We start from the raw sequence: 23,000 nt of genomic DNA on the forward strand, positions 1-23,000 counted from the left end.
ACGTACGGCAGTAGGTGGAAAAGCTTCAAGGCAGCCTTGAATCGCATGTGGCACGAAAAGAACCCGGGTAAGTCCGCCCCCGAGTACATAGAACTTCGAAACATGGGTGAGCAGGGAGCAACCGCGCGGGAAACCGTAGAGTGGGCAACGCAAGAGCTACGAATGCGCTATTCCCACTTCGAGGCCGACGACGTAAGGCTCACAGAACGCGGAAACAAAGTCCTCATAAGCGTCCAAGACATGAGATATCCCGACAAAAACCGCTGGACCAAACCACAAATCCTCTTCGACGACAATGGTGAAGTTAGGGGTGACGTGGCAAGATTAAAAGGCTTTCAACTAGCTACCCGAAGCGCGTTAGAAAGGTTGGCAGCCTTGAATGAAAAGGTTGCGTTAGAAAAACGCGTCGAGGAACTACAAGAAACGTTGGAAGAAAGGGAAGCAGATTACATGAGGCAAAACCGACTACTTCTCGATGCTCAAAAGAGAGAAGTTGATGACAAAACCCAAAGAATAATAGAAATTAGAGGACAAAGAGACAATGCCCTACGCGATAGAGACCAAACCCAAAGGGCTTTCGACCTCACCTTACAGGAGTTTAGACCTGACAAAAGAGGAAGCTAAAAACTTGCATATCACCATATCCGGCTCTTTGGAGGAACGGCGGCAGTTGGTTGCCGAAATCAACACTAAAGAGGAGCAAATCCGGCAAAGAGATCAGGCCATCGAAGACCTGGAGGGGCAAATAGAGCGGCAGCAGGAAATAATCAACGACCAGACTCGTCCCGAAGAGGAAAGGGAGGCAGCTCAAAGGGAATCAGAAACCCTTCAGGTACACCTTGCGGAATTACAGGCGCAAAAGGAAAACCTGGAAAAGGAGCTGGGGCTTACCACCAAGGAAAAGGTAAAAAGAGCCCTTTTGAAGTATGGCGTTCCGCTGGCATTCGCGGTCGCTATTTCGAGCGTAGTAGGAGTTATCCTATCCGCGCTTAAGGCTACAGGCGCGGGCGTAAAGAAATTAGGCAATGGACTAACGGACTTGGGAAAAAAGATGGCAGCCGGCTTGCCTGGGCTGCTGGGTTCGGTTGTTTCCTTGGCACTTAGGGCTGGCGGAGAACTGCTAAAGTTTGTGGGGAATAACATTTGGATCTTGGTTGTCGCTATTGGAGTGGTACTCCTGAAGAAGATGAAGGCTTAATCTTATCCTTGTGTATTACTGGTGGCTTATCGTCGTCGGGTGTCCGAGGCGTCCTCGACTGGGGATAAGTAAAGATAGTATTCGCACCGCCTTGATAATACGGAACTAGCGGTATGGCGGTCATAGTGCTAATGGTCTTATGATTCCAAGTGGCATCATCGGTAGGTTGAGATGTACCGGCAGCATTTATTAGCACGATACCTCGTTTTACTGCGGTCGCACCTCCATCACTGGGACGAATTTGCAGCTTCGCATATTGGCAGCTAGCTATCATGTGAAAAGACACTGGAGTTATATCTTCTGGGCTTCTCGGATATGGTTCATATGAAAAATGGGTTGAATGCCTAGCATTATTTTTTGTCCTGTAAGGCAACAACGGATGGTTAGCCTCATCAACAAGCCTAAACCCGGCATTGCATGACCACCCCGCAGTAATGCTAATAGTGCACATGATCAATCCTAATCCCCCAACCTCCACCCACAATCCGGTGTCATGCCATTCGTCGTTTACGTAGTCCTTCTCCTCCAAATAATAAAGAAACCAATCTTCCTTTGCGTGCGGATTCATATATTACAGGGAACAAGTCCCCTTCGTTAGAAGGGGCAGCAAACATAGTTTGCTTCTAGAGACTAAGCACGGTAAGAGTGCTAATGGTTGCATGGTTATAAGCCGTATCTCTTTGATTTTCTATGCTGTTTATGCAAACACTCCCGGTGTCATCTACACGCATCTGCAGCTTTACCTTCCCATGGCAATCGGCGACCATGTGGAAAGTCCAAACGGAAAGATTCTCGGCGCTGCCGGGGTTTGGCTCTACGGAGAAATGCGCAGGCTCTCTGTTGTTCGTCTTCGCGCGCATAGGCTGCAGTACGCCATTCTCATCCAGGAACCTAAAGCCCACGTTGGCATGACTACTCGTACCAATGCAAATACTGCAAAGGATCAATTTCTTTCCTGAGTAATTCAAATTCACGGACATGCCCGTGACATCAACCCAAGACGCCTGGGTGTATTTTTTCTCGCCTGTGTAAGTCGTATAAACGCAATCTACTCCAGTTACGTAGGGGTTGTTCATCGCCATATATAATAGCTCAGACCAATGCTTGCAGCTGCTAGACCGGCTTTTAATAAGTTATGGTCATATTCCTCAGGTATCGCAGGTAGGACCTTCTTTGATGGTTTCTTAACTACGGGTAGCTTCGTTTCATGCGACTTTTTTGACTTCTCTACGAAGTGAGGAATGTTCCTAAGAGTGTCAGAGTTCACGTCGTTCACCCCAAACTTCATATCCTTAGTAGCTCGTTGAAGTTTGTTGTTGTATCCTACTACAGAACCAGTATTTATAGATAAATTACTAGGCATTAACCAACAACCCGGGGCTACTGCATAGTCCAACCTCGCCTTAGAATTTTGTATAGCTAGTTGGTAACGCTGTACGCCCTTGCTAATGTCGCCCTCCAAGATTGAACTTTCAAATAAGATCAAGGCTTCGGCTCGCGTCTCTTCTGCGGCGCCGGTATTCCCGATTATACTTGATCGGGTGTTTACCTGAGCTCCAAGGATAGAATACACGTAAGCTTCTATGCTGCGGTTTAAACGGGCAAGGCCGGCTTTGGTTAGTCCTTTACCTTCTGGGGGTATGAAATTAAGATATTGCTTTGTTTGCTCGTCGTTGGTAATTTTGATAATCAGTGGATTAGCCCCTGCATACTTACCGCCCTCGTCTTTGAACAGAGGTCCGTCTCTGACTTCCTTAGTGGTCTTAGCGTTTGGTTCAAAGAAGGTGCTACTGTCGTGAGTTTCTTTGTGATACCCAGTGTTCCATCGTAGATTCAACGCATGAACTTCCTTATCACTTAGCTCGTGTCCACCAATCCCCCAATAAGCCCAAATATGCCCCAGACCATTGTTAGCGCCGGCAGTGCATCGGAAATCCTTCCCTACAACGTCAAACTCCTTACAAAGTCTGTCATAAGCCGGCACGCTGTATTTATTATCTCTTGGATAAAACGTGGCATCTCCCGGCAGCGCAATAACACCCATTTCATGCAGTATTCTTCTAACCGTGAAGTGAAAATGAAACATAAATATTGAATTCTTCATCAAGCTTGCGCTTACACCACAGCCGCTAGTGGCACACCAAACTGCAAAGTTTAGTTGCTGCGGCCAATAACGCATGTTAGGACCGCTTAACCATTCATGAGATTCCTTAGCGGTGGTATGAACAATGGGCACGTTTTTGAAGATATCTCGCACCTTTAACAGAAAGGAATGATCGTTAGAAATCCGCATGTTCAGCGTTAGGTCCAAGCTTGGGTGTTTATCAAATGAAACTGCGGGTATCGGATAAGTACTGGTACCAAGCAATAATTCCTTTGACCAACTGGGTTCAACATGCGTTGGCGCTGGCGTTGGCTTATGCATTGGCGAATGCTTCAGTTGATCGTCTATTTGATTAACCAGCGTAGGCTTCAAATCCTCGTTGCTGTACATCCTAGAGCCGTTATAGTAAATACCATCGGGTCTTCTTTCGAACTTACTGGGGTCTGCATGTGGAAACATCTTCCTAAATGCTCTCCAATTCCAGTAATCCCGGTTGTCGTGATGTGGCTGCTCCTCAATATCATTCCCAAAAGCGTCGTACATTAGTATATATAATGGATGTTATACCATCAGCGCCTCCACTTTATCCTGAACTTCCTAAGGAACCTAACGAATTAAACGCTGAAAACTTTAGGCTCAACAAAGCAAATTTAATCCTGGCTTACTTGGAAGGGCAGGCAAAACACTACGAAAAAGTTAGGAAGAAATACGTCAGAGCCCGTAGCACGCTACATAAGATTGCGATAACTTCAGGATCCATATCTGTTGTGTTAACGGGCTCCGGCGTTGCTACTTCGCTTACTGGGCCGGGAATAATCGTTGGAGTTCCTTTGGCCAGCGTTGGGGCAGCCTGTGGTATTATTTCGGCTGTTGCTACGGGCATTATGAAACAGTTGTCAAGCAAAATATCAAAACACGACACGACAATAGCTCTGTCAAGGGCTAAAGTAAATACGATCACTGACCTTGTCTCAAAGGCTTTGCGTGACAGAAAGATAGACGACGTAGAATTCTCGCTTATCTTAGCCGAAGAGGAAAAGTACGAGAAATTAAAGACTGACATAAGGAATAAAAAAACAGTCGTAAGAGATCTTTCCGAGGAATCTCGCAAAAAGATCTATCAAGAAGCGAAAGAAGAGCTTCAAAGAAAGCTTGCTCAGTAAACATCTGCTTCGAAAAGAGCGTGACGGGATTCTATTTACATATCGAACGTCAGTCTAGAAATTATGCAGATTAAATATAATAATTTTCACATACATAAGCGTCCAGATGTGTCTGGCGTTCGCTCGTGATCGTGGGACTTTGGAGCTGGGGAGGCCTAAAGTCCCGAGTTCGAGCCTCGCTGTAGACGCATTTGGACCGGTTGCTGTGAGTGAAAAAAAAAAAGCCTCCCCACACTCACAGCAACCGTGGGGGGAGGGGTAGAAAGTGCGATTCAACCCCGCGATGGGGGGTTTCGTGAGGAAAAGTTGGAAAAGTCAGGGGGTGTCTCGGGACGCTGTCCGGAGTTCACCCTCTGGTGGGTCGTAAGAAAGATATATGTGTACGTACTAGAGGGCCTCTGGCGCGGGATGAAATAAGCCCCGTAAGCCCAAAATGCAAAAAAACCCCACTGGGGATAGCTTGGTGTTCTGCGCGATGCATTCCCCAGTGGGGTTTCTGGCAAAATAAACGCCAGTTTTGCATTTTTATTTTCTCGGAATCCATCCTAACAGGGGGTGGTTGGGGTCTATTTTGTAAAATATTTCGTAAATTACATCAGGATAATAAGGAATATCCTTATTCAGCCGACAAAACATCCACTCGGCTTTTGTCATATCAGAAACCTCGGGAATAGACTTACCGGTAATTTCAGACAAAAGATAGGGAATAGCTTTGTAATATTTCCCTAGCTTTAATTTTTTCAACGTTTTCCGTAGACTTTGTGGGGTTGGCTCTTCTAAATGGTCTATGATTTTCTTCCTTACTTCGTCGCTTAAATATATCGGATGTAAACCTTGGATATGACTCATCCAGTCTCGGAAGCATTTTATTCTTTTGTATGGGGTCTTCTTACGACCTCCATTGGCGTAATATTGCTCTTTGGTAGCATTTGGTACGGCATTACGAATATTCTTACCACATTCGTAACACTGTGCTGACGTGTCGTCTTCTATTTGCATTTTCTTGTCACAACAAATATACTTATTTGGTTTAGTAGGTACAAACTTGGGTTTCAAGCACTTTACACAGAAATCATAAACAAACTCTTTACAATCTTCGCACTCCATATATAGATTAACATATTTGCGCTGTTGCCCCCAACCACACTTGGAGTGGGTTGTTTCCGTAGGTGGATTTTTGACGCGGGTCTTACCCCGTGTTGAGATTGCGCTGGAACCCCCATTCCCTATACTACTATAATGTATATAATATATTTTTTATTAATTTATTTTTAGCATTAATATCAATATTTTTGTTTTCAAGATTTTCACTGATTGGAGGGAAATTGCTCTTACATTGAGAAGAACAGTGTATGATGTTGATGATGAAAATGATCTGCAAAACATTGACATTTATGAAATAAAGGTAAAATCGTTTTGCACAATGGTGTTATTTGGCTACTTTTGCTGCCACCATGCACCAGTATTTTTTGGATTTGTTATCCCTTTTAAGGATATGTCTTTTAGTTGGAATTTTGGTGGGGTTGTTGCTGAGTTATTTTTAAACTTGTATTTGTATTTTGATGTAAACACAACCCCACAAGTTTTTCCTTTTTGTTATCAGTGTAGAGAATGGGGACATCACCTCAGACATTTGTTTGGAGTTCACCTTGGGACAGGTAATGTATACCTAAAAGTTAACATTAAAGAGAGTGAAAACACAAAACCTGTGAAATAGCAATTGCTTGTTAAGGTGTAATAGTCAAATAGATACACAAGAAAACAATGGAATTAGAGTCTGGTAAACTGTATTAGTCTAATATCTATTTCACGGGCTTAGTGACTTCAATCTATGTATGTAGTGTATTAAAGGCCCATGTGCATGAAAATCAATGAAAAGTGGGAAAGGATTATGATGAAGATAGTTAGAAAGTTAAATGGCATTGCTCATTATGAAAGAAAAATTTTGATATAGCTAAAAGAACAATAGCATTGAGTAAATGATCATTTACTCACTCACAACTTAAATGATAAATACTCGACAATTTCTTTTTGTCTCATTTGAATGTGAAGAAATGTTGTTTTTACATGATCATTGGGAGTTGTGCAGATAGATTTTCAAGTTTCAACTCATTTTAAATTATAATCTACTTCATTCAAGTAATAAATTGTATTTTCTGTATCAATATCAGGTGATTATGGACACTTAACAATTGACCATAGTGCCTTACTACTGCGAGAGTTTGGTTCTCTATACAAGTATTCTGGCCAGGGGTTTGAGGCTTCACACATACTACACAAGCAGTTGTTTTCCAAGGCATCCAACCACGATAAAACAGGATCTGGCCATTCACGTATGTGCAACAACATTTCATTCTTTTTTTTTCTTATCTACACTTCTATTTTCATTTCCTTTTTTTACTCTTTTTCTCTTTAAGAAATAACAGCAGTTATTAAATCAAAGTGCCCTTTTGCTATCAACTTCAAAGGTCATCACATCAAAAAAAGTCTGCAATTATGTTCAATAATAATTGTAAAATTGTAAAGTACGAATCTAGAACATTGTCATTGTTAGAAAATGCAAATTTGTGTTTTTTGTCACTAAATAGCAATTTTTCTGGATACCAATATCAAGCAAATATGTGGAATAATCCATAATGTTTTTTTAAATTTTCTTTCAGTGCCACAAATTCTTACTCATTGGTATGCCAATGAACTGCTCTCTCTTCGATATTCATTCAGAAATGCAAAAGAATGCATTGACACTGGTAAGTGGCATTTATAAAATGTAATTAAAAGCAGATTTCATGGCAGCCTTAGATCATTCAAAGGGGTTGCCAAGTCAAAGTAAAGTAAGGTATTGCATACACATTTTTTCAATTCTCTTTTCTAGATAAGAAGTGCTTCAAATTCAGGGGATGTGGTTGTACAACCAAAAACGCACCAAAATTGTCTCCAGAAGACTGGCCTTGGGTCAAAATGATAGATGGGCTATTTGACAAAATGTTTGGTGGTGACTTTTTAGAATATCAGTACGACAGTAAGACTGGAACCCATGTTTCTTCAAACATTGTTGATAGTCTGCAAAAGTATGACCATGGAGATTGGGAGAACATGTTCGTCCCCTCAACTACTACCACAAAAAGCACCACAGATTCTAATGTAAAACCAAAGCAGTGCACCGCGACACCCATAGTACAATCTGTTATGTAGTTTGGGCTACCTGTGGTGGTCACGTGATTGCGGTGTGTGACCACATGGCGGGGAGCAACGTATGTAAAACGTTTTAGTTATAATAAAATAAGTTGGATAACACCACGATTACCGTTGAACCCTTAAACATAACATTGGCGACGAGGAGCGGAGTAATCGATTGGTAGAAATGAACGATAAAGCGACGGCAAGTGCCGATAATCAACCTGGAATAAGCAGTCTTGGCCCAGCAATGGCGAGTTGTTTTGGAAGAATGAACGAGTTCAATCCCGACAACGAAGATTGGTTGACGTATGTGGAGCGGTTGGAAATGTTTTTCATAGTCAATAATGTCCCAGAGGGCAAAAAAGTCGCAAGTTTAGTTACCTTAATGGGAGGTAAGATGTATTCGTTGTTAAAGAATTTAACAGCCCCAACCAAGCCAACCGAGAAGTCCTATAAAGAAATAGTGGAAATCATGGCGAGACACTTGACGCCCAAACCCATTGTCACTGCTGAGAGGTATAAGTTTCACAAGTATGAGCAAGAGGAAGGCCAGTCTGTAAGAGATTTTCTAGCTAAGATTCAGAAACTAGCAGAAACTTGTGCTTTTGGAGCGTTTCGTGACGAAGCCCTGCGAGACAAGTTAGTTTGTGGTCTGAGAGACAGGTCCATCAAAAGGAAATTGCTGGGCGAAGAAGAGTTACCTCTCAAGAAAGCCATAGAAATTGCTGTGGGAATGGAATTGGCAAATAAAGAAATGAATGAATTTCGCACTGAATCATCCCCAGTAAATTATATCCAAAGGGAAGAGTGTTTTAGATGTGGAAGAAGTAACCATTCCCCAGAGAAATGCGTTTTCAAAGATGCAGAATGTCATGCCTGCAAAAGAAAGGGGCACATTAAGCCAAAATGCCCTGAAAAAGGCAAGAAGGGAACAAGAGTCAAAACACAAGATCTGAGGAAGCCAGTGGAGTTGAAAAAGAAGAAGAAAAAAAATTCTAGGATCAAGTTGGTTGGCCACCAAGAACAAAGTAGTGAGTCTAGTGAGTCTGAAAGTGGTGATAGTGACCAATATAATCCCGATGAACGGCCCATGTGGAACCTCAGTCTAGATAAAACCAGAAAACCTGATGCAATTATGGTCCCAATTACTATCAATGACACTCCCTGCGAGCTAGAATTAGACACGGGAGCTGCAGCCACTGTAATACCAGAGAAGATGTGGAAAGATCAGTTCGGAGCAAAACCACTACAGAGATCAGCTGTTATTTTAAAAAGCTACTCAGGTCATATCATACCAGTAGTAGGGGAGACCCTAGTTCATGTCAAGTATTCTGGTCAAGAAGCTGATTTGCCAGTAATCATTACTAGAGGTAAGGGAACAGCATTAATGGGGAGAGACTGGCTGGCAAAAGTGAGATTAAACTGGGAAGAGATAAGTAATATCTATCGAGTCAATTGTCCAAAGCCTACATTAGCTGATTTAAAGAAACAGTACCCAACCTTGTTTGATGGGAAACTGGGCACCATCAAAGGAGTTACTGCCAAACTCCAATTGAAAGAAAAGGCAACACCTCAATATTTCAAGCCACGCCCCGTACCCTATGCTCTCAAGGATAAGGTGGCTGAAGAGCTAAGTCGGTTAGAAAAAGAGGGAGTTCTGAAGAAAGTTGAAAGTTCTGACTGGGCTACACCAATAGTACCAGTATTGAAACCTGATGGTTCAGTCAGAATTTGTGGAGACTTTAAGGTAACATTAAACCCATACCTGGATGTACCTGAATACCCAATGCCTACCCCTGAAGAACTGTTTACTAAGTTGAATGGGGGTGAGCTTTTCACAAAGCTAGACCTCAGTAATGCCTATCAGCAGGTTCTTTTACATGAAGAATCACAGCCCTATGTGACAATCACTACTCACTTAGGACTGTACCGATACACAAGGCTTCCTTTTGGCGTAGCAGCGGCACCGGCATTATTTCAACAGATCATGGATAAGCTACTAGATGGTTTGAGTCACACTGGAGGGATCCTAGATGACTAGATAGTCACAGGAGAGAACACTCCCCAGCATACAAAAAATTTGCATGCAGCTCTGAAAAGAATGGAATCACGTGGAGTGAAACTGAAGACATCCAAGTGTAGTATCATGCAGCCCAAGATCGAGTATTTTGCTTTCGTAGTTGACAGAGAGGGAATCCACCCCTCGCCAGTAAAGGTACGAGCGGTGCAGAGGGTGCCAGAACCTAAGAACAAAACTGAACTGCAATCTTTTTTAGGATTAGTTAATTATTACAGAAAGTTTATTCCTAACATGTCCTCGCTGTCAGCCCCACTCAACCAGCTGTTGGCTAAGGATGTTCCCTGGGTTTGGAGTGAGGAATGCCTGCAAGCTTTTCAAGCCTTAAAGGACACGTTAACGTCATCCAAAGTGTTAGTCCATTACAACCCAGCACTGGAAGTACAATTAGCAGCAGATGCCTCTCCTTTTGGCCTAGGGGCGGTGATTTCTCATGTCAGTCAAGAAGGTGTGGAACGTCCAATTGCTTACGCCTCTAGAGCATTAACATCAGCAGAAAGGAACTATTCAGTGATAGAGAAGGAAGCCTTGGCCATAATCTTTGGCATAAGGAAGTTCCAACAGTTCTTGTATGGGCGTAGGTTCACACTTGTGACCGACCACCAACCCCTCACATTATTGTTCGGTCCAAAAAAGGGAATCCCAGCTATTGCAGCATCAAGATTACAGCGATGGGCGATACAACTGTCAGCCTATCAATATGATATCAAGTATAGGTCCTCCAAGAAGAATGCAAACGCCGATGCATTGTCAAGGCTGCCAGAAACAGAGTCAACCGAACTGGATTTCGAATTCGATGAAGCTGGAGCAGTCAACAAAGTACAGATTGAAAGAGTACCAATTGATGTCAACCTCCTACGCACAGAAACAGCTAGGGATCCCTCTACTATCCCGAGTCCTGTATTGGACATTGCATGGATGGCCAGAGAAACATGAAGTGCCAGACAATCTGAAAAGTTATTTCACCAAGATAGAGGAGCTCAGTGTAGAAGATGGATGCCTGTTGCGCGGGACACGGGTGGTGATACCAGCAAAATGCAGAGATCGGGTGTTAGCTGAATTACACTTGAACCACCCAGGAATTGTACGCATGAAAGCTTTGGCCCGAATACATGTTTGGTGGCCAGGCCTAGAAACAGACATTGAACAGCTAGTTCGAAGTTGTGAGCAGTGTCAAAGCTCAAATAGTAGGGCACCAACTACCGCAGATAATCCCTGGATATGGCCCCATAAACCCTGGCAGCGACTTCACATTGATTATTGTGGTCCATTTCTTGGGGAGTCCTTCCTGATTGTGATTGATGCTAAAAGTAAATGGTTAGAGGTCCTACGTATGTCTAGCACTACTGCTGAAGCAACCATTGCTGCAATGCGTATGGTGTTTGCAACACATGGTTTACCTGAAGAACTAGTTTCAGACAACGGTCCACAGTTTATTGCTCAAGAATTCAAGGAGTTTCTGAAATGTAACAAGATCAAACACATCTTAAGTGCCCCATACCATCCCGCCTCTAATGGGGAAGCGGAAAGAGCGGTTCGAACCTTTAAACAAGCAATGAAAACTGTTAGAAAGGAGCCAGGAACACTAAATCAGAAGATAGCCTCTTTTCTTTTGAGTTACCGAACCACACCCCACACGGCTACTGGGTATACCCCAGCTGAACTGCCAATGGGTAGGCGTATACGCACTAGACTAGATGTGCTACACCCTGACATGGCAAAGAAGGTTGCAAGGCCACAAAAAGGGCTTTGCAGTACAACACCAAAAAGACATTTTAGTGTTGGAGATCCAGTTTTAGTTCAAGATTACCGGTCTAATACTAAGGAATCCTGGAGTCAAGGCGTTGTTCTGACCAAGCTAGGCCCAGTAACCTATCAAGTCCAAGTGGGAGAGTTCATTTGGAAACGCCACATTGACCAACTTAAAGAATTTACAGAAAATGTGTGGCCACCCAGGAGAGAAGAGTTCCCGGAGACGTTGGGAAACTCTTTGTCACCTGTACCTCAAAGGGATGTCAACCCATCTGTACCACAGGGGTATGTAAACTCACCAACACAACAGCTGCCAGTACCCCAAAGAGATAGAGCTCTGCCAATCCCACCTATACCAGTCCAACCTGAAGCGAAAGGGCAGACCCTCCAAGAAACCCCCTCAGAGGTGATATCAACAAGAGATGCAGCAGGGAAACCAAGTCCTAAACCACCTTCATCAGGTCGACGTTACCCACTACGAGCGAGGAAACCACCTCAGCGTTTGATCACAGAGTCATAGGAACATTTGACATTATGATTTAATTTGTTTATATTATTGGAACAGTTGTTGATTGTTTAGAACATTGACTTTCATAAGGAAGGAAGGAGTGTTATGTAGTTTGGGCTACCTGTGGTGGTCACGTGATTGCGGTGTGTGACCACATGGCGGGGAGCAACGTATGTAAAACGTTTTAGTTATAATAAAATAAGTTGGATAACACCACGATTACCGTTGAACCCTTAAACATAACATAATCTACCAATACAACTACTACCACAAAAAGCACCACAGATTCTAATGTAAAACCAAAGCAGTGCACCGCGACACTCATAGTATAATCTACCACTACACCTACTACCACAAAAAGCACCACAGATTCTAATGTAAAACCAAAGCAGTGCACCGCGACACCCATAGTACAATCTACCTCTACAACCTCATGTCAACAGAATCAGATCCATGAAGCAAATCACCAAAAACAACCAAGTCATTCATCCCAGGTCAAAACCAAGTTAGCTACAACATCAACGAGGCGGGAAATTGCCGAGATTGACGCTTTTTTACCGCCTATTGACTATACCACCGCCGTGGTGATGAAAGTGCAAACAGTTACACAGACAGGAGATCTGTTTTCTTTAAAAAAACAGCCATGTGTCGCTGTTTTAAAGAGAGCCGAAGATTTGTTGGCAATCGAAAAGAAAAAAGTCTAGTACCAAACCTTGGAGTCCATATAAACGGTTTTGGAACATTCAGTGAAGACGATCTTGAGTCACTGATACGCCTTTCGCGTGTTTCAAGTACTGCTGCCATGGTAACAGAGGAAACGATCTGGTTGGCTCAGTTTAACGATGTTCCAAGTGGAGAATTGGATAGATTGAAAGACGTTCTTTGGAACAAGCCCCCTAATGAAATTATCCTGCGACTTAAAGGGAAGTCTATAGATGTGCTTTCTTTCGCTGATATCATTGCTGAGAGGCACATTGACAACTTCGTGGTCGACATATGCGTTCAAAAGTTCAACGAGGAGGGACACTCGAATGTCCTTTACTTACCTTTAGAATTTTATGATTGGATGAAGGCTAAAGATACAGCATTCACAAAAGAGAAAATAAGAAACTGCGTATTAGAAAGGAAAAACCTGAGCGAAATTAATATTATTATTATCCCAGTCCATATGCCAAGTCATTGGGGTCTAGCTGTCATTGACATTGAAAATGGAAAAATGATGTTCGACGACGGGTTAAAAGTGTATCCTCCTACAAACACACTGAATTGCCTAAAGAGAGCTCTAGAACTCATGCACGAAACGTTCCCTCATTGGGCAGCCCTTCAATCAAGATTTTGGGTAAACTGTCTGGCTTTTGATCGGTTTGGTATGCCATCGCAACTGAAATGCAGAAACATTGGCAGAGGGAGTTGTGGCATTGGCATCATCCTTGCTGCCAGAGACTTCATTTCGAGGGGTGTGTCTGCAACCAACAACATCAGGTGGAAGTACTCTTTAATGAATAATCTTCGCTTGGACCTTATGACACAAATTATCAAGTGGTCTTCAAGTACATGAATATTGGATATGTATCCTTTTTCTTAGTATTATTTCAGATGATTATTTTATTATGAAATGATTTTATTAGTGTCGGATAACTAATTTAAAAAGTGCCCTAATCTCGAAGGTCAAAACAATCGTAACTTGACTTTCTTGCAAGCTAACTGTAGGTGGATTCATAAATGTATATGCACAAATAACATCATTCATTGAAGTTAAAACCAAAAAAGGAAACAATTCATAAGTCCTACCACCGTTTGATAGTCAACTGTAAGTGACGTGATTTTAGATTTAAAAAAAGGAGATACGTCTTTACCTATTGTCATTGCCTTAACAGGACTACAGTTCATCTCTAGCAGATCAGGTCTGACTGAAACGATATTTAGCCACGTAAAAACGGAGACACATCTTGCCACAGTCCAGGTCTTTTCCGTAAATATATGGGTACCATTTCACTTCCAGTTCGCGGGTGGCTCTTCCTAAACCTTTTCCAACTACTATACTTGAACGGCAAGTTATATGGGTAGTTTGCCCCCCATGGTAGTGATTAGCCCTACGCTTGGCTGCTGCTATGGCGGCGAGCGGATCTTCTGGCTCAAGCTGAGCGCCTTCACATAAATCTTCTCCTTGCCAAGCCACGTGTTTTTCAAGGTCATTTCCAAAAATCCGTTCGAAGCAGTCCTCCTCATACAGTTTATAGGACTCCATTACAGTTGACTTCGACATGATTGGTGCTCGCCAGTGTGGCATAACCTTGATTGTGTTTGGAGTAGGGTTCCCAAGATCGCTTATAAATCGATCAAAGAACTGGTGTGGGACATGGTGAAATTCTAGTTGGTGCCATTTTCCTACAGAGAAGAAAAGAAAAAAAAAAGAAAAATAACTTTTGCTAGAATTGCTTCAAAAGGCCGTTTATGGCAGAGTTTAAAGCTACTTAAAGCTCCATGTCAGTCATTTTTTTATCAAATAGGTTTAACTTAAACTTGAACTTTACCTTTGCAACGGTGAGGGTGCGTGTTTCGAACTCGTTCTAGGGCACAAGAAATCCATGTCTTGTACGATCGAGTATGGGCTCCCTTCCTTGTTTTTCGGGGGAATCTCAATTTTTGTTCCTCGAGGACAAACATTGTTGTCCGTGGCATGTTTCGATCCACGTGGCGAGTTTCCCAGTGCTTAGAATATGCCGAAAAAGACGCAAAATTCCTTTCACAAGCTGAGCAGTTGATTATGAAGTTATTTGACGGCATCTTGCATATAAATTAGGAAGTTTAAGTTCATAACAGTTTGAAGTTAAGTTTAGATGACGCTAACGTTCACAGTAAATTTGACTGGCAGCTGACTCGCGGAAAATTACCATAAAAATTAATTATTTGCTAATGCACTAAATGCGAGATCTGTAGGCAGCCGAATTACTTGGATACTTGTATATCTGTAACTTCTGTACACGACAGTGTTTGATGCCTGCTTGGATCGTAATCGCTAACAATAGTCTTATAAAAGTTAAAATGATTTTTTGAACTTATCTGGCAAAATACTTTAATAACGCGAGATCTGTAGGCAGCAGAGTTGCTTGGATACTTGAATATCTGTAACTTCTGTACACTTCCGGTCAGTGTTTGATGCCTGCTTGGATCGTAATCGCTAACAATAGTCTTATAAAAGTTAAAATGATTTTTTGAACTTATCTGGCAAAATACTTTAATAACGCGAGATCTGTAGGCAGCAGAGTTGCTTGGATACTTGAATATCTGTAACTTCTGTACACTTCCGGTCAGTGTTTGATGCCTGCTTGGATCGTAACAGCTAACAATAGTCTTATTTAATCCTAACTTTGCTATTACATGTAACTACTTGTTTACACTAAACTAGTCATTCAAGTTAGCTTGGGAACTTAAGTCATTCTCTCAAAAAAATTGTATCTCATAAATATACTTTGTCAACAAAAAAACTTTATTGGTGTTGTATATCGTAATTTATCAGCTTTTATATAGCTCTTAATTGCACTAGCGTTATTTTTAACCCGGCATCCACATTGCAAACAAATTCACGTTAGTTGTTTTTCTCATGCGCGCTTCATGGTTGACAGTTCTGTTTATAGTTTTACTTATCGAGAATAAATAGACCTTTGTACCTTAGCAAATATTAACTCCGGTCGGAATTGCTTGCGCAATAGTTGCCTCATCTGCTGGACAGTATAGCTTTCAATGGATGAACAAGATATAACAGATATGAAACAACGACTGAAGTCCATTCGTCGATATAAAAAGCGAATGTGGAAAGGAAGGAAGAAAGAACGAATCCGCAGAGAACGCGCTGAGCACTGTCAATTGAAAATACAGAGCAAAGACAGTAAACACGTGGCAATCAAAGCTGTATCTTCACAAACTACTGTATCGAATCAAATGGACATTCTTCCCGCTGAGCTGGAAGCAAAGATAAAAAATGCCTCTTCACAAACTACCCCACCGCATCAAAGTAACATTATTCACGTTCCTGAGTCAAGGGGGAAATCATTGCTGAAGGCGGCCATTGGATCGAATTCGAAAACAGAAAAAAGCATTTCCCGCGATAAAATGGTACATAAGCGTGCTGCCCAGTCACCAAAAGATGAAAATTCTTTGGCAGAGAAAAGGAAAAAACAAGCCCATCATGAACAAAGTGTCAGAGAGCTAGATTCCAGTTTATTAGTTCGAGATAACGATGAGCAGATCTTAGGTAGTGGTACTTTTGGTAAATGCTACGCAGCTAAGTATCGTGACATATCTGTAACTGTCAAGGAGTACCATGACCACCGTGAAATGAAAAGCCTGGCAACTTTGAAAAAGTCGGCATACAAAGAGGCTAAAATGATTCTGTCATTACATGATCATCCTGGTGTACCTCTGTTATTTGGATTATGTTCATTAACGAAGCCTGTAAGGCTTATTTTACTGTTTCATGGCGACAAAAACAATAACACTAGCGAAACAATTTATAGTGCAACCAAAAACAAAACGCTGCTTGACGAAAAATCGTGGCGTAACGTATTGTGTCTGACTGCCATAGCACTAAATCATGTTCACAACTGTGGTGTAATTCACAATGACTTAAAGGCAAACAATGTTATCTTGGAGCCAAACCTAAATCCTGTTATTATTGATTTTGGACAAAGCGTAAAAGCTAGTGAAGCAAAGCCCCGAAAGCAGTCCTTTCACAACAGAGAATGGAAGGATTCGTACATTGCGCCTGAAGTACGTGACGGTACAGGAAAACCATCCACAAGTAGCGATATTTTTTCCTTCGCAAAAATGGTGCGTTTCGTCAGCAGTAGATGCTGTTGTTACGCCTCGGAAAGTATCGACAAAGCTATTTCCAGCAAGCCTTCGGAAAGACCGAGCTTGGATACTTTTAAATCTGAGTATTCAATTGACTCACTGAAGCAAAAATAGCTATGTTCCAGATATGTTGGGCCGTAGAGATCCATATTAATACGTCATAGATATTATACAATTTCGGCGTTTTACAGGCCCAATCGCATTGATCATTTGATAGCAGTAATAAGACTAAGAGCTCTGTACAGTATGACGATAAGGTAACCAAATTGAAAACTTTGTGTTTTGTTGTTAATGTTGTTTTTTTTTTTGGCCTGCTCTTTTACTGTAACTTTATTCGGTGTTGCCGTAATAAAAGTTATGAACTGAAACGAGCTCCTTCATTTTTCATTTTTATTTTAACTTGTTTCTTTAATCTTTTCTTTGCAACATTCTGGAAACTGTTTCGCGAAAACTTTATTTACAAAGGCATCAAGCTCAGGAAATCCTATACGGTTCGCCTTAAATAAATGTAATTCGTAGAACCACATTCAAATAATGTCTGAACATTGCCTGTCAACAAATGCTCGTTAATAAACAGAGTTTCCTACTAGAGTGGTACAGAGATGTCGGCATAGTGTTAAAATAGGTAAAAAAATAACATATGCAAATTAGCTTAAGATGGAATAAGTCCATCTTAACCTAATTAGCATAAAGTTTTTTAGCCGGCCTAAGATTCTCATGCTAAGTAAGAAGATACTCAAAGGACTGGCGCGAACTGCCGGAATTACTTTAGGGGGTCTTTTCATAGGTTAACTTACCATTACTCTTTTCGCTCTTGCATCATGAACACTCGAAGCGTGTCCCGACTTTACCAACGTGCCGCCGAGCATGAGCTAAAACAACACATCAACTTTTCTCATCAAAGCTATCGACACTCCCGTTACCAACGTCTTCGATTGGCTCACTTCTTTCTCGATTGCATGGACCTCGTTTGTGGTATTCACGTGACTCCTGAAGTCATGAGCCCTACCGTTTACAAGTACCTACTAGCACAGCAAAAGTCAACGATCGTCAAAACAAAGAAGACAGAGAATACTACAGCGATCTCGTCACGATGACCATGCAAGCCTCCAACAACTCCTACTGGGGACGTAGCGAATTCAAAAGAAAAGACAAGTTTATATTTCCTGAAGGGCTTCTGCGCCATTCATTTTTAAAGTTACTTCGAAGCCTCAACATTGATCAAGTTCAACCTTGGTACAAGGAGCCATGGTACAACAAGAAGTCAACACCCGCATCATGAACTTTATCTACCAACGTCTACACGATTACGAATTAGATCACCTTCCTTTTCAACCGTCACCCCATTTTACCCGCCGTCAACAAATCTTGATGACTCTTTTACTGCTTGATTGTCTCGATTATATTCTTGGAAAACAGCCACCACCTCACCGTCTAGGCTACTTTAGAAATGGCGTTCACAACGGATGGTATGCAGAAATGGGGGATGATTACCACGCAACCTTTAGCGACAAAAAACAAAAAAACAATCATCGTAACAAACTCCTTAACGCCCTTTGCTGTATTCTCGCTGGACGCTTCCCCATCCTCATCGAACTTTTCCCCACGTGGTTAATGTGTTTTGAATTTAACTGCCTCGCTTGGCAAGCTGATATCAAAACCAGGGCAATCTTCAGCCGAAGCACAACTAAACCCAAGTCCAAATTTTACCTCTACTGTTGCCGCCACTAATTATGGAAGAAGCCCTCATTAACAGTAATGAATTTCAGTACAAAGCATTTTACAAGGCGCCCACTTGTAAATGTGAACGTACTTCACATTATTACTTCACCAAAAAAGGCGGGACGTGTGACTGTACTACATTAGAAGACGCGCGCAAACACGCCGACACCGTTGTCTTTGTCTGTCGTCAACTCACCCCCACGTGGTGTACCTTTCGATGTGAGATTAACGAAAGTCAATTCAGCAACGATGAGTGGCATGAATTGTGGTTGTTCAAACAAAAGCAAGAAAGGCTTTGCTTCCGTGGGTATCAAATTTCCAGTGCTCGTGACTCCGCCTCCATCCACTACTGCGATCGCGATTGGGTAGAAATGAGTCTCAAGCACCACCCCACACTTACCGACACTATCATAAACATAGAACCTTCAAATCCTCAAATCACTTCGCTCCCAAAATCCATCGTGTAAAGAAAGTCGTCTGTGTATCATGAGTACTCTACAACAAGAACCAACAGCAACACCGCCGCCATGTTTTTGTGGCGCTCCTTTCAAAAGCTTTACTTCTCAAAAAAAGGAAGCCTATTGGAAATGTGGAGTGACGGTTGACTACAAGGGTATCTTCGAAGAACTCAAGTCCGCCAAAGGAAAAGGCGCCAAAGCCAAAAGGGAACATGTGTGCAACCATGCCTCCCTTGGGTGCAAACTCAACATCAAACAAGAAGACTACGGACACATCCACCCCTACCTTTTTACCATTGGTCCCAAGTGCCACCCCAAGTGTGAGGAACATAATCTCTTTGCCAAGTTAAACGTCAGCCATTCTGAAAACAACTACAACCGCGCCTTCTTCAGGTGTTGTGTTAACTACCCTGACATCTCCTGCTCGTATTTTGCCTGGTGTGATGAAATCATTCCTGACCAACAACAAGAACAAGAGCAAGAGCAATCTTCTCCTGAACAGTACCATTACCAACTCCACGAACCCCCCGCCAAGCGTCCACGTGATCAACTGGAATGGACTGGTGGTCCCCCAACCAACTCCAAGTTTCAATTTCCTCCTGCACCACCACCCAAGTTCCAATTTCTTCCACCACCACCTCTCTTCCCCAATGGCAAACCTCCTTACCCTAAAGACACTAGACCCAAGGTCATGTACCCAGGCTATAACCCCGGTTTATTTTAGAAACAATGTATTAGTTTTTTGCGAAATAAAATCATTGATGTAACCTAACACTGTCTGGTTTATTGTCTGGTCTGGTTTTATCTCATTTCCGGTCTGGTGATGTCATTTCCTTTTTTATGCAAATTATGTGACAAAACTGCACACCTATACACTACTGGTTTCGAGTAAAACGAGGCCATAATTCATCTCTTTGTCCAGGTAAGGTTGGAAACAGTAGTCTAATGGCAGCTTGAAGAGAAACACCCTGAACAGCTGAGAAAACTTGCAGTAACATGACTATAGAAATGCAAAGGTTATGTGCAGGAAATAAAGGGCAGACATCCTTTTCATCTTCGAGTAATTCTATAATTACTGAAAGGAGATTTAAAGTAGCCATGCTAACTGCACCAATAAATGCCGGGAAAGGACATAAACGGCTCATTTTTGCAATATAATACTTCTAACAAAGATGTTTTGAGTTTTATGGTATGAGCTATAGAGCTTTTTCATCCAACACTTCTAATTTGTAATGAAAGCGTGAATTAATATCTTAGTGGTTTCAATACTTAAAAATTTCCTAATGCGTGAAATGTTTCTAATAAAATAAAAAGCAGATTTACAAATCTGAGTTATATGACTGTCCAGAGATAAAGTATTATCGTAAATAACGCCAGTGTTTCTTGCACACTCTGAAGGAGTGACAGAGGAACTAGCCACTTGCACTGCATGTACTGGTGGAGCCGGGCAGTGCTTAGCATGGAATATCAGGATTTCAGTTTTATCATCATTAAGCTTTAATTTGTTGTTCAGCATCCACAAATCAATGTCTCGTACACATGCTTCCACTTTCATCCGAGCCAGCTCTAGATCGCCAACAACATCGGTCTTGAAGGATACATAGATCTGTAAGTCATCTGCATAACTGTGAAATGTCACTCCATGATGTCACCCAGAGGGGTATTATAGAGCAAATGTAATACAGGGCCAAGTACGGACCCCTGTGAAACACCGCTGGTCAAGGCGCGGCTAGATGAACGCTCAGTATTTATCGCAACACATTGCTTTCGACCAGTCAGATAAGATGTAAACCAGTTATGAAACGTGCCTTCAATACCAAAACGAGAGGTGAGTCTTGTCAGGAGAACATCATGGTCAACCGTGTCTAACGCGGCAGAAAGGTCGAGCAGTAGGAGTATGACACAGCTACCATCATCTATTGCACGCAATATATCATTCTGCACCTTGATCAATGCTGATTCCGTACTGTGTCCAGGTTTGTAAGCCGACTAGAAAGGCTCAAACAAGTTATTGTGTTGTAAATAGGTATTCAAGTATGAAGCAACAGCTCGCTCACATGCTTTTGAGATGAATGTAAGATTTGAGAATGGTTGAAAGTTATTGAACAGTTCAAAATCAAGTGATGGCTTCTTCAGCAAAGGTCTCACTAAGGCGTCCTTCATACAATCAGGCATTATTCCACTTACAAGTGATAAGTTCACGACTTTTGTAATAATTGGCAGAAGAAGATCGAGGCAGCTTTTGAAATTTTCACAGGAACTGGGTCTAGAGCGCAACACTTTAAAGTAGTGCGGTGGATAATTTCGGACAATTCATCAGTTGTAACAGACTTGAAATTACTAAAAGTTGCAGAGGGCAAAGTATCACTCAGGTAAGGTAGAGTGCTCTCAGTTAGCTTAGACTTTCTCACATCGAGACCACATCTTATATTTGATATTTTACTGGAAAAGAAGTCAGCAAAAGCATCAGCGAGCGCCTTTGGATCGTCCCACGTAGGAAGCTTACCGTCATCTTTCAGGTGGAGCAGGCTGCTAACAGCAGAGAACAGTTTCTTTGGGTCGGATTGGTTTTCCTCAATAACACCGGAGTAGTAATGCATCTTGGACTGAAAAATCAGCTCATTTACTATTGTGCACTGGTTGACGTACAGCTCACGATGGACAGTGAGACCTGTAGCACGCCATTGTCGCTCCAGCTTCCGACGTTTAACTTTCTCATTGATTTCCTCACTATACCAAGGTGCAGCCGGATGAAGCATAATACTGCGCTTTTTAAGGGGGCATGCATATCCAAAAGTGAAGATAACATACTTGAATATTTATCAGCCAGAACTGACACGTCATCACAGTCCATTGCAGACAATAGTGACGAATTAATGTCATCCCTCAGTCTATCCATATTAATAGATTTGACTTTCCTGTAATAGATGTTATTAAGAGGCAGTCTCTGTAAAAGCGGTCCGGTGCAATTCGGGTAGGGAAGCAGATTCCCTTTAAACTTTGCCAACAAAACTGTCTTCAAAAGTAATTGGAATGCATTTAATTTTTAGAAATATTTTAAAATGAATTTTTTACACAATTTTCTTTCCAGAGCCGAAGGTCGCTCGATTTTGAATAAATTAAACGGGAAAAATAGCCGATATTCGACGGGTTGCGGCATCAAATACAAAAAGTATTTTCACAAACAATTATTTTTCCAATGTAAAGCAGTTCTTAGATAACAATTTGAAAGTACTTTGAAATAATTTGCTTTTTTTGAAAAAATATAAAAGTCATGATGCGAGGGCTACTTTTAGAATACGTGACTGAGGGCAAATAGAAGTGATTTTCGTGGGTCGATGTTTTAAAAGTCTGGCGTATTTAATGCAATCTATCGATTGGATCCTACTAAAGAAAGACTCAACAGCAAGGAAATGTAAAAATATCTTGCGGTTTTTATTTCTCTGCGACACAGTGAGCCAGTAAATTCAGTAAAACTTTGAGCATGTTACGGGGATTGCGTGACATGAAGCGAAGCGTATGACCCCTTTCGAGTCGAACGTAAATTGGTATTTCTCACCTGTTAAAGGTTTTATTATCATTAAAACATGCAGCACGAGTGGCCTACATTGACAGCAGTAAAACCTTTAAAGCTTTTGACGATTACAGTGGTTGACATTTCGAATTTATTTATAAGGCCCCGTCCACAAGTATCCCGCGGATATTTTTGAACAAAATTTGTTCTTTACGGATTGGCCTTCCGTTCGGTGAATACGCCACTTAAAATGGCAACGTTTCGACGTGTGGATGGGCCAAAAAAATTCAAAAACTCAACGTGCAGATGATTACTTTAAAAAAAACGTACGGATTAAAAAATTTCCGTTTGTGCCGGTGGATGGGCAATCTCTTTCAGCCACACGTACAGCTAATTATGTGTAGTATTGCTCTATTGACTGCCTAGTAAATTAACTGCATGAAAAACTTTTTGTTAATAAAATGGATTCGGGC

At 41.8% G+C, this 23,000-nt stretch overlaps 3 protein-coding genes across 3 annotated transcripts; all 3 read left to right on the forward strand.

Moving 5' to 3' along the window:
- Nucleotides 1-295: 295 nt before the first annotated feature.
- LOC148905016 (uncharacterized) lies at nucleotides 296-7,765 on the forward strand. The gene is made up of 6 exons (XM_089024007.1): nucleotides 296-303; nucleotides 5,741-5,870; nucleotides 6,069-6,123; nucleotides 6,637-6,798; nucleotides 7,126-7,212; nucleotides 7,338-7,765. Exons 1-6 carry the CDS (start codon nucleotides 296-298, stop codon nucleotides 7,655-7,657), a joined length of 762 nt encoding a protein of 253 aa, XP_088880133.1. The 3' UTR covers nucleotides 7,658-7,765.
- A 61-nt stretch (nucleotides 7,766-7,826) lies between these two features.
- On the forward strand, nucleotides 7,827-9,683 carry LOC148905017 (uncharacterized). The gene has a single exon (XM_089024008.1). The coding sequence runs from the start codon at nucleotides 7,827-7,829 to the stop codon at nucleotides 9,681-9,683; it is 1,857 nt and encodes a 618-aa protein (XP_088880134.1).
- Nucleotides 9,684-12,310: 2,627 nt separating this feature from the next.
- On the forward strand, nucleotides 12,311-19,785 carry LOC116287827 (uncharacterized). The gene is made up of 2 exons (XM_089040828.1): nucleotides 12,311-13,548; nucleotides 13,865-19,785. Exon 2 carries the CDS (start codon nucleotides 15,724-15,726, stop codon nucleotides 16,945-16,947), a length of 1,224 nt encoding a protein of 407 aa, XP_088896954.1. The 5' UTR covers nucleotides 12,311-13,548; nucleotides 13,865-15,723; the 3' UTR covers nucleotides 16,948-19,785.
- The last annotated feature ends 3,215 nt before the right edge of the window (nucleotides 19,786-23,000 follow it).

The sequence above is a fragment of the Actinia tenebrosa genome, unplaced genomic scaffold, assembly GCF_029948245.1.
Source record: "Actinia tenebrosa isolate PJP-AT-01 unplaced genomic scaffold, QUT_ActTen_1.0 PGA_scaffold8__29_contigs__length_14323225, whole genome shotgun sequence".
Lineage (NCBI taxonomy): Eukaryota > Metazoa > Cnidaria > Anthozoa > Actiniaria > Actiniidae > Actinia > Actinia tenebrosa.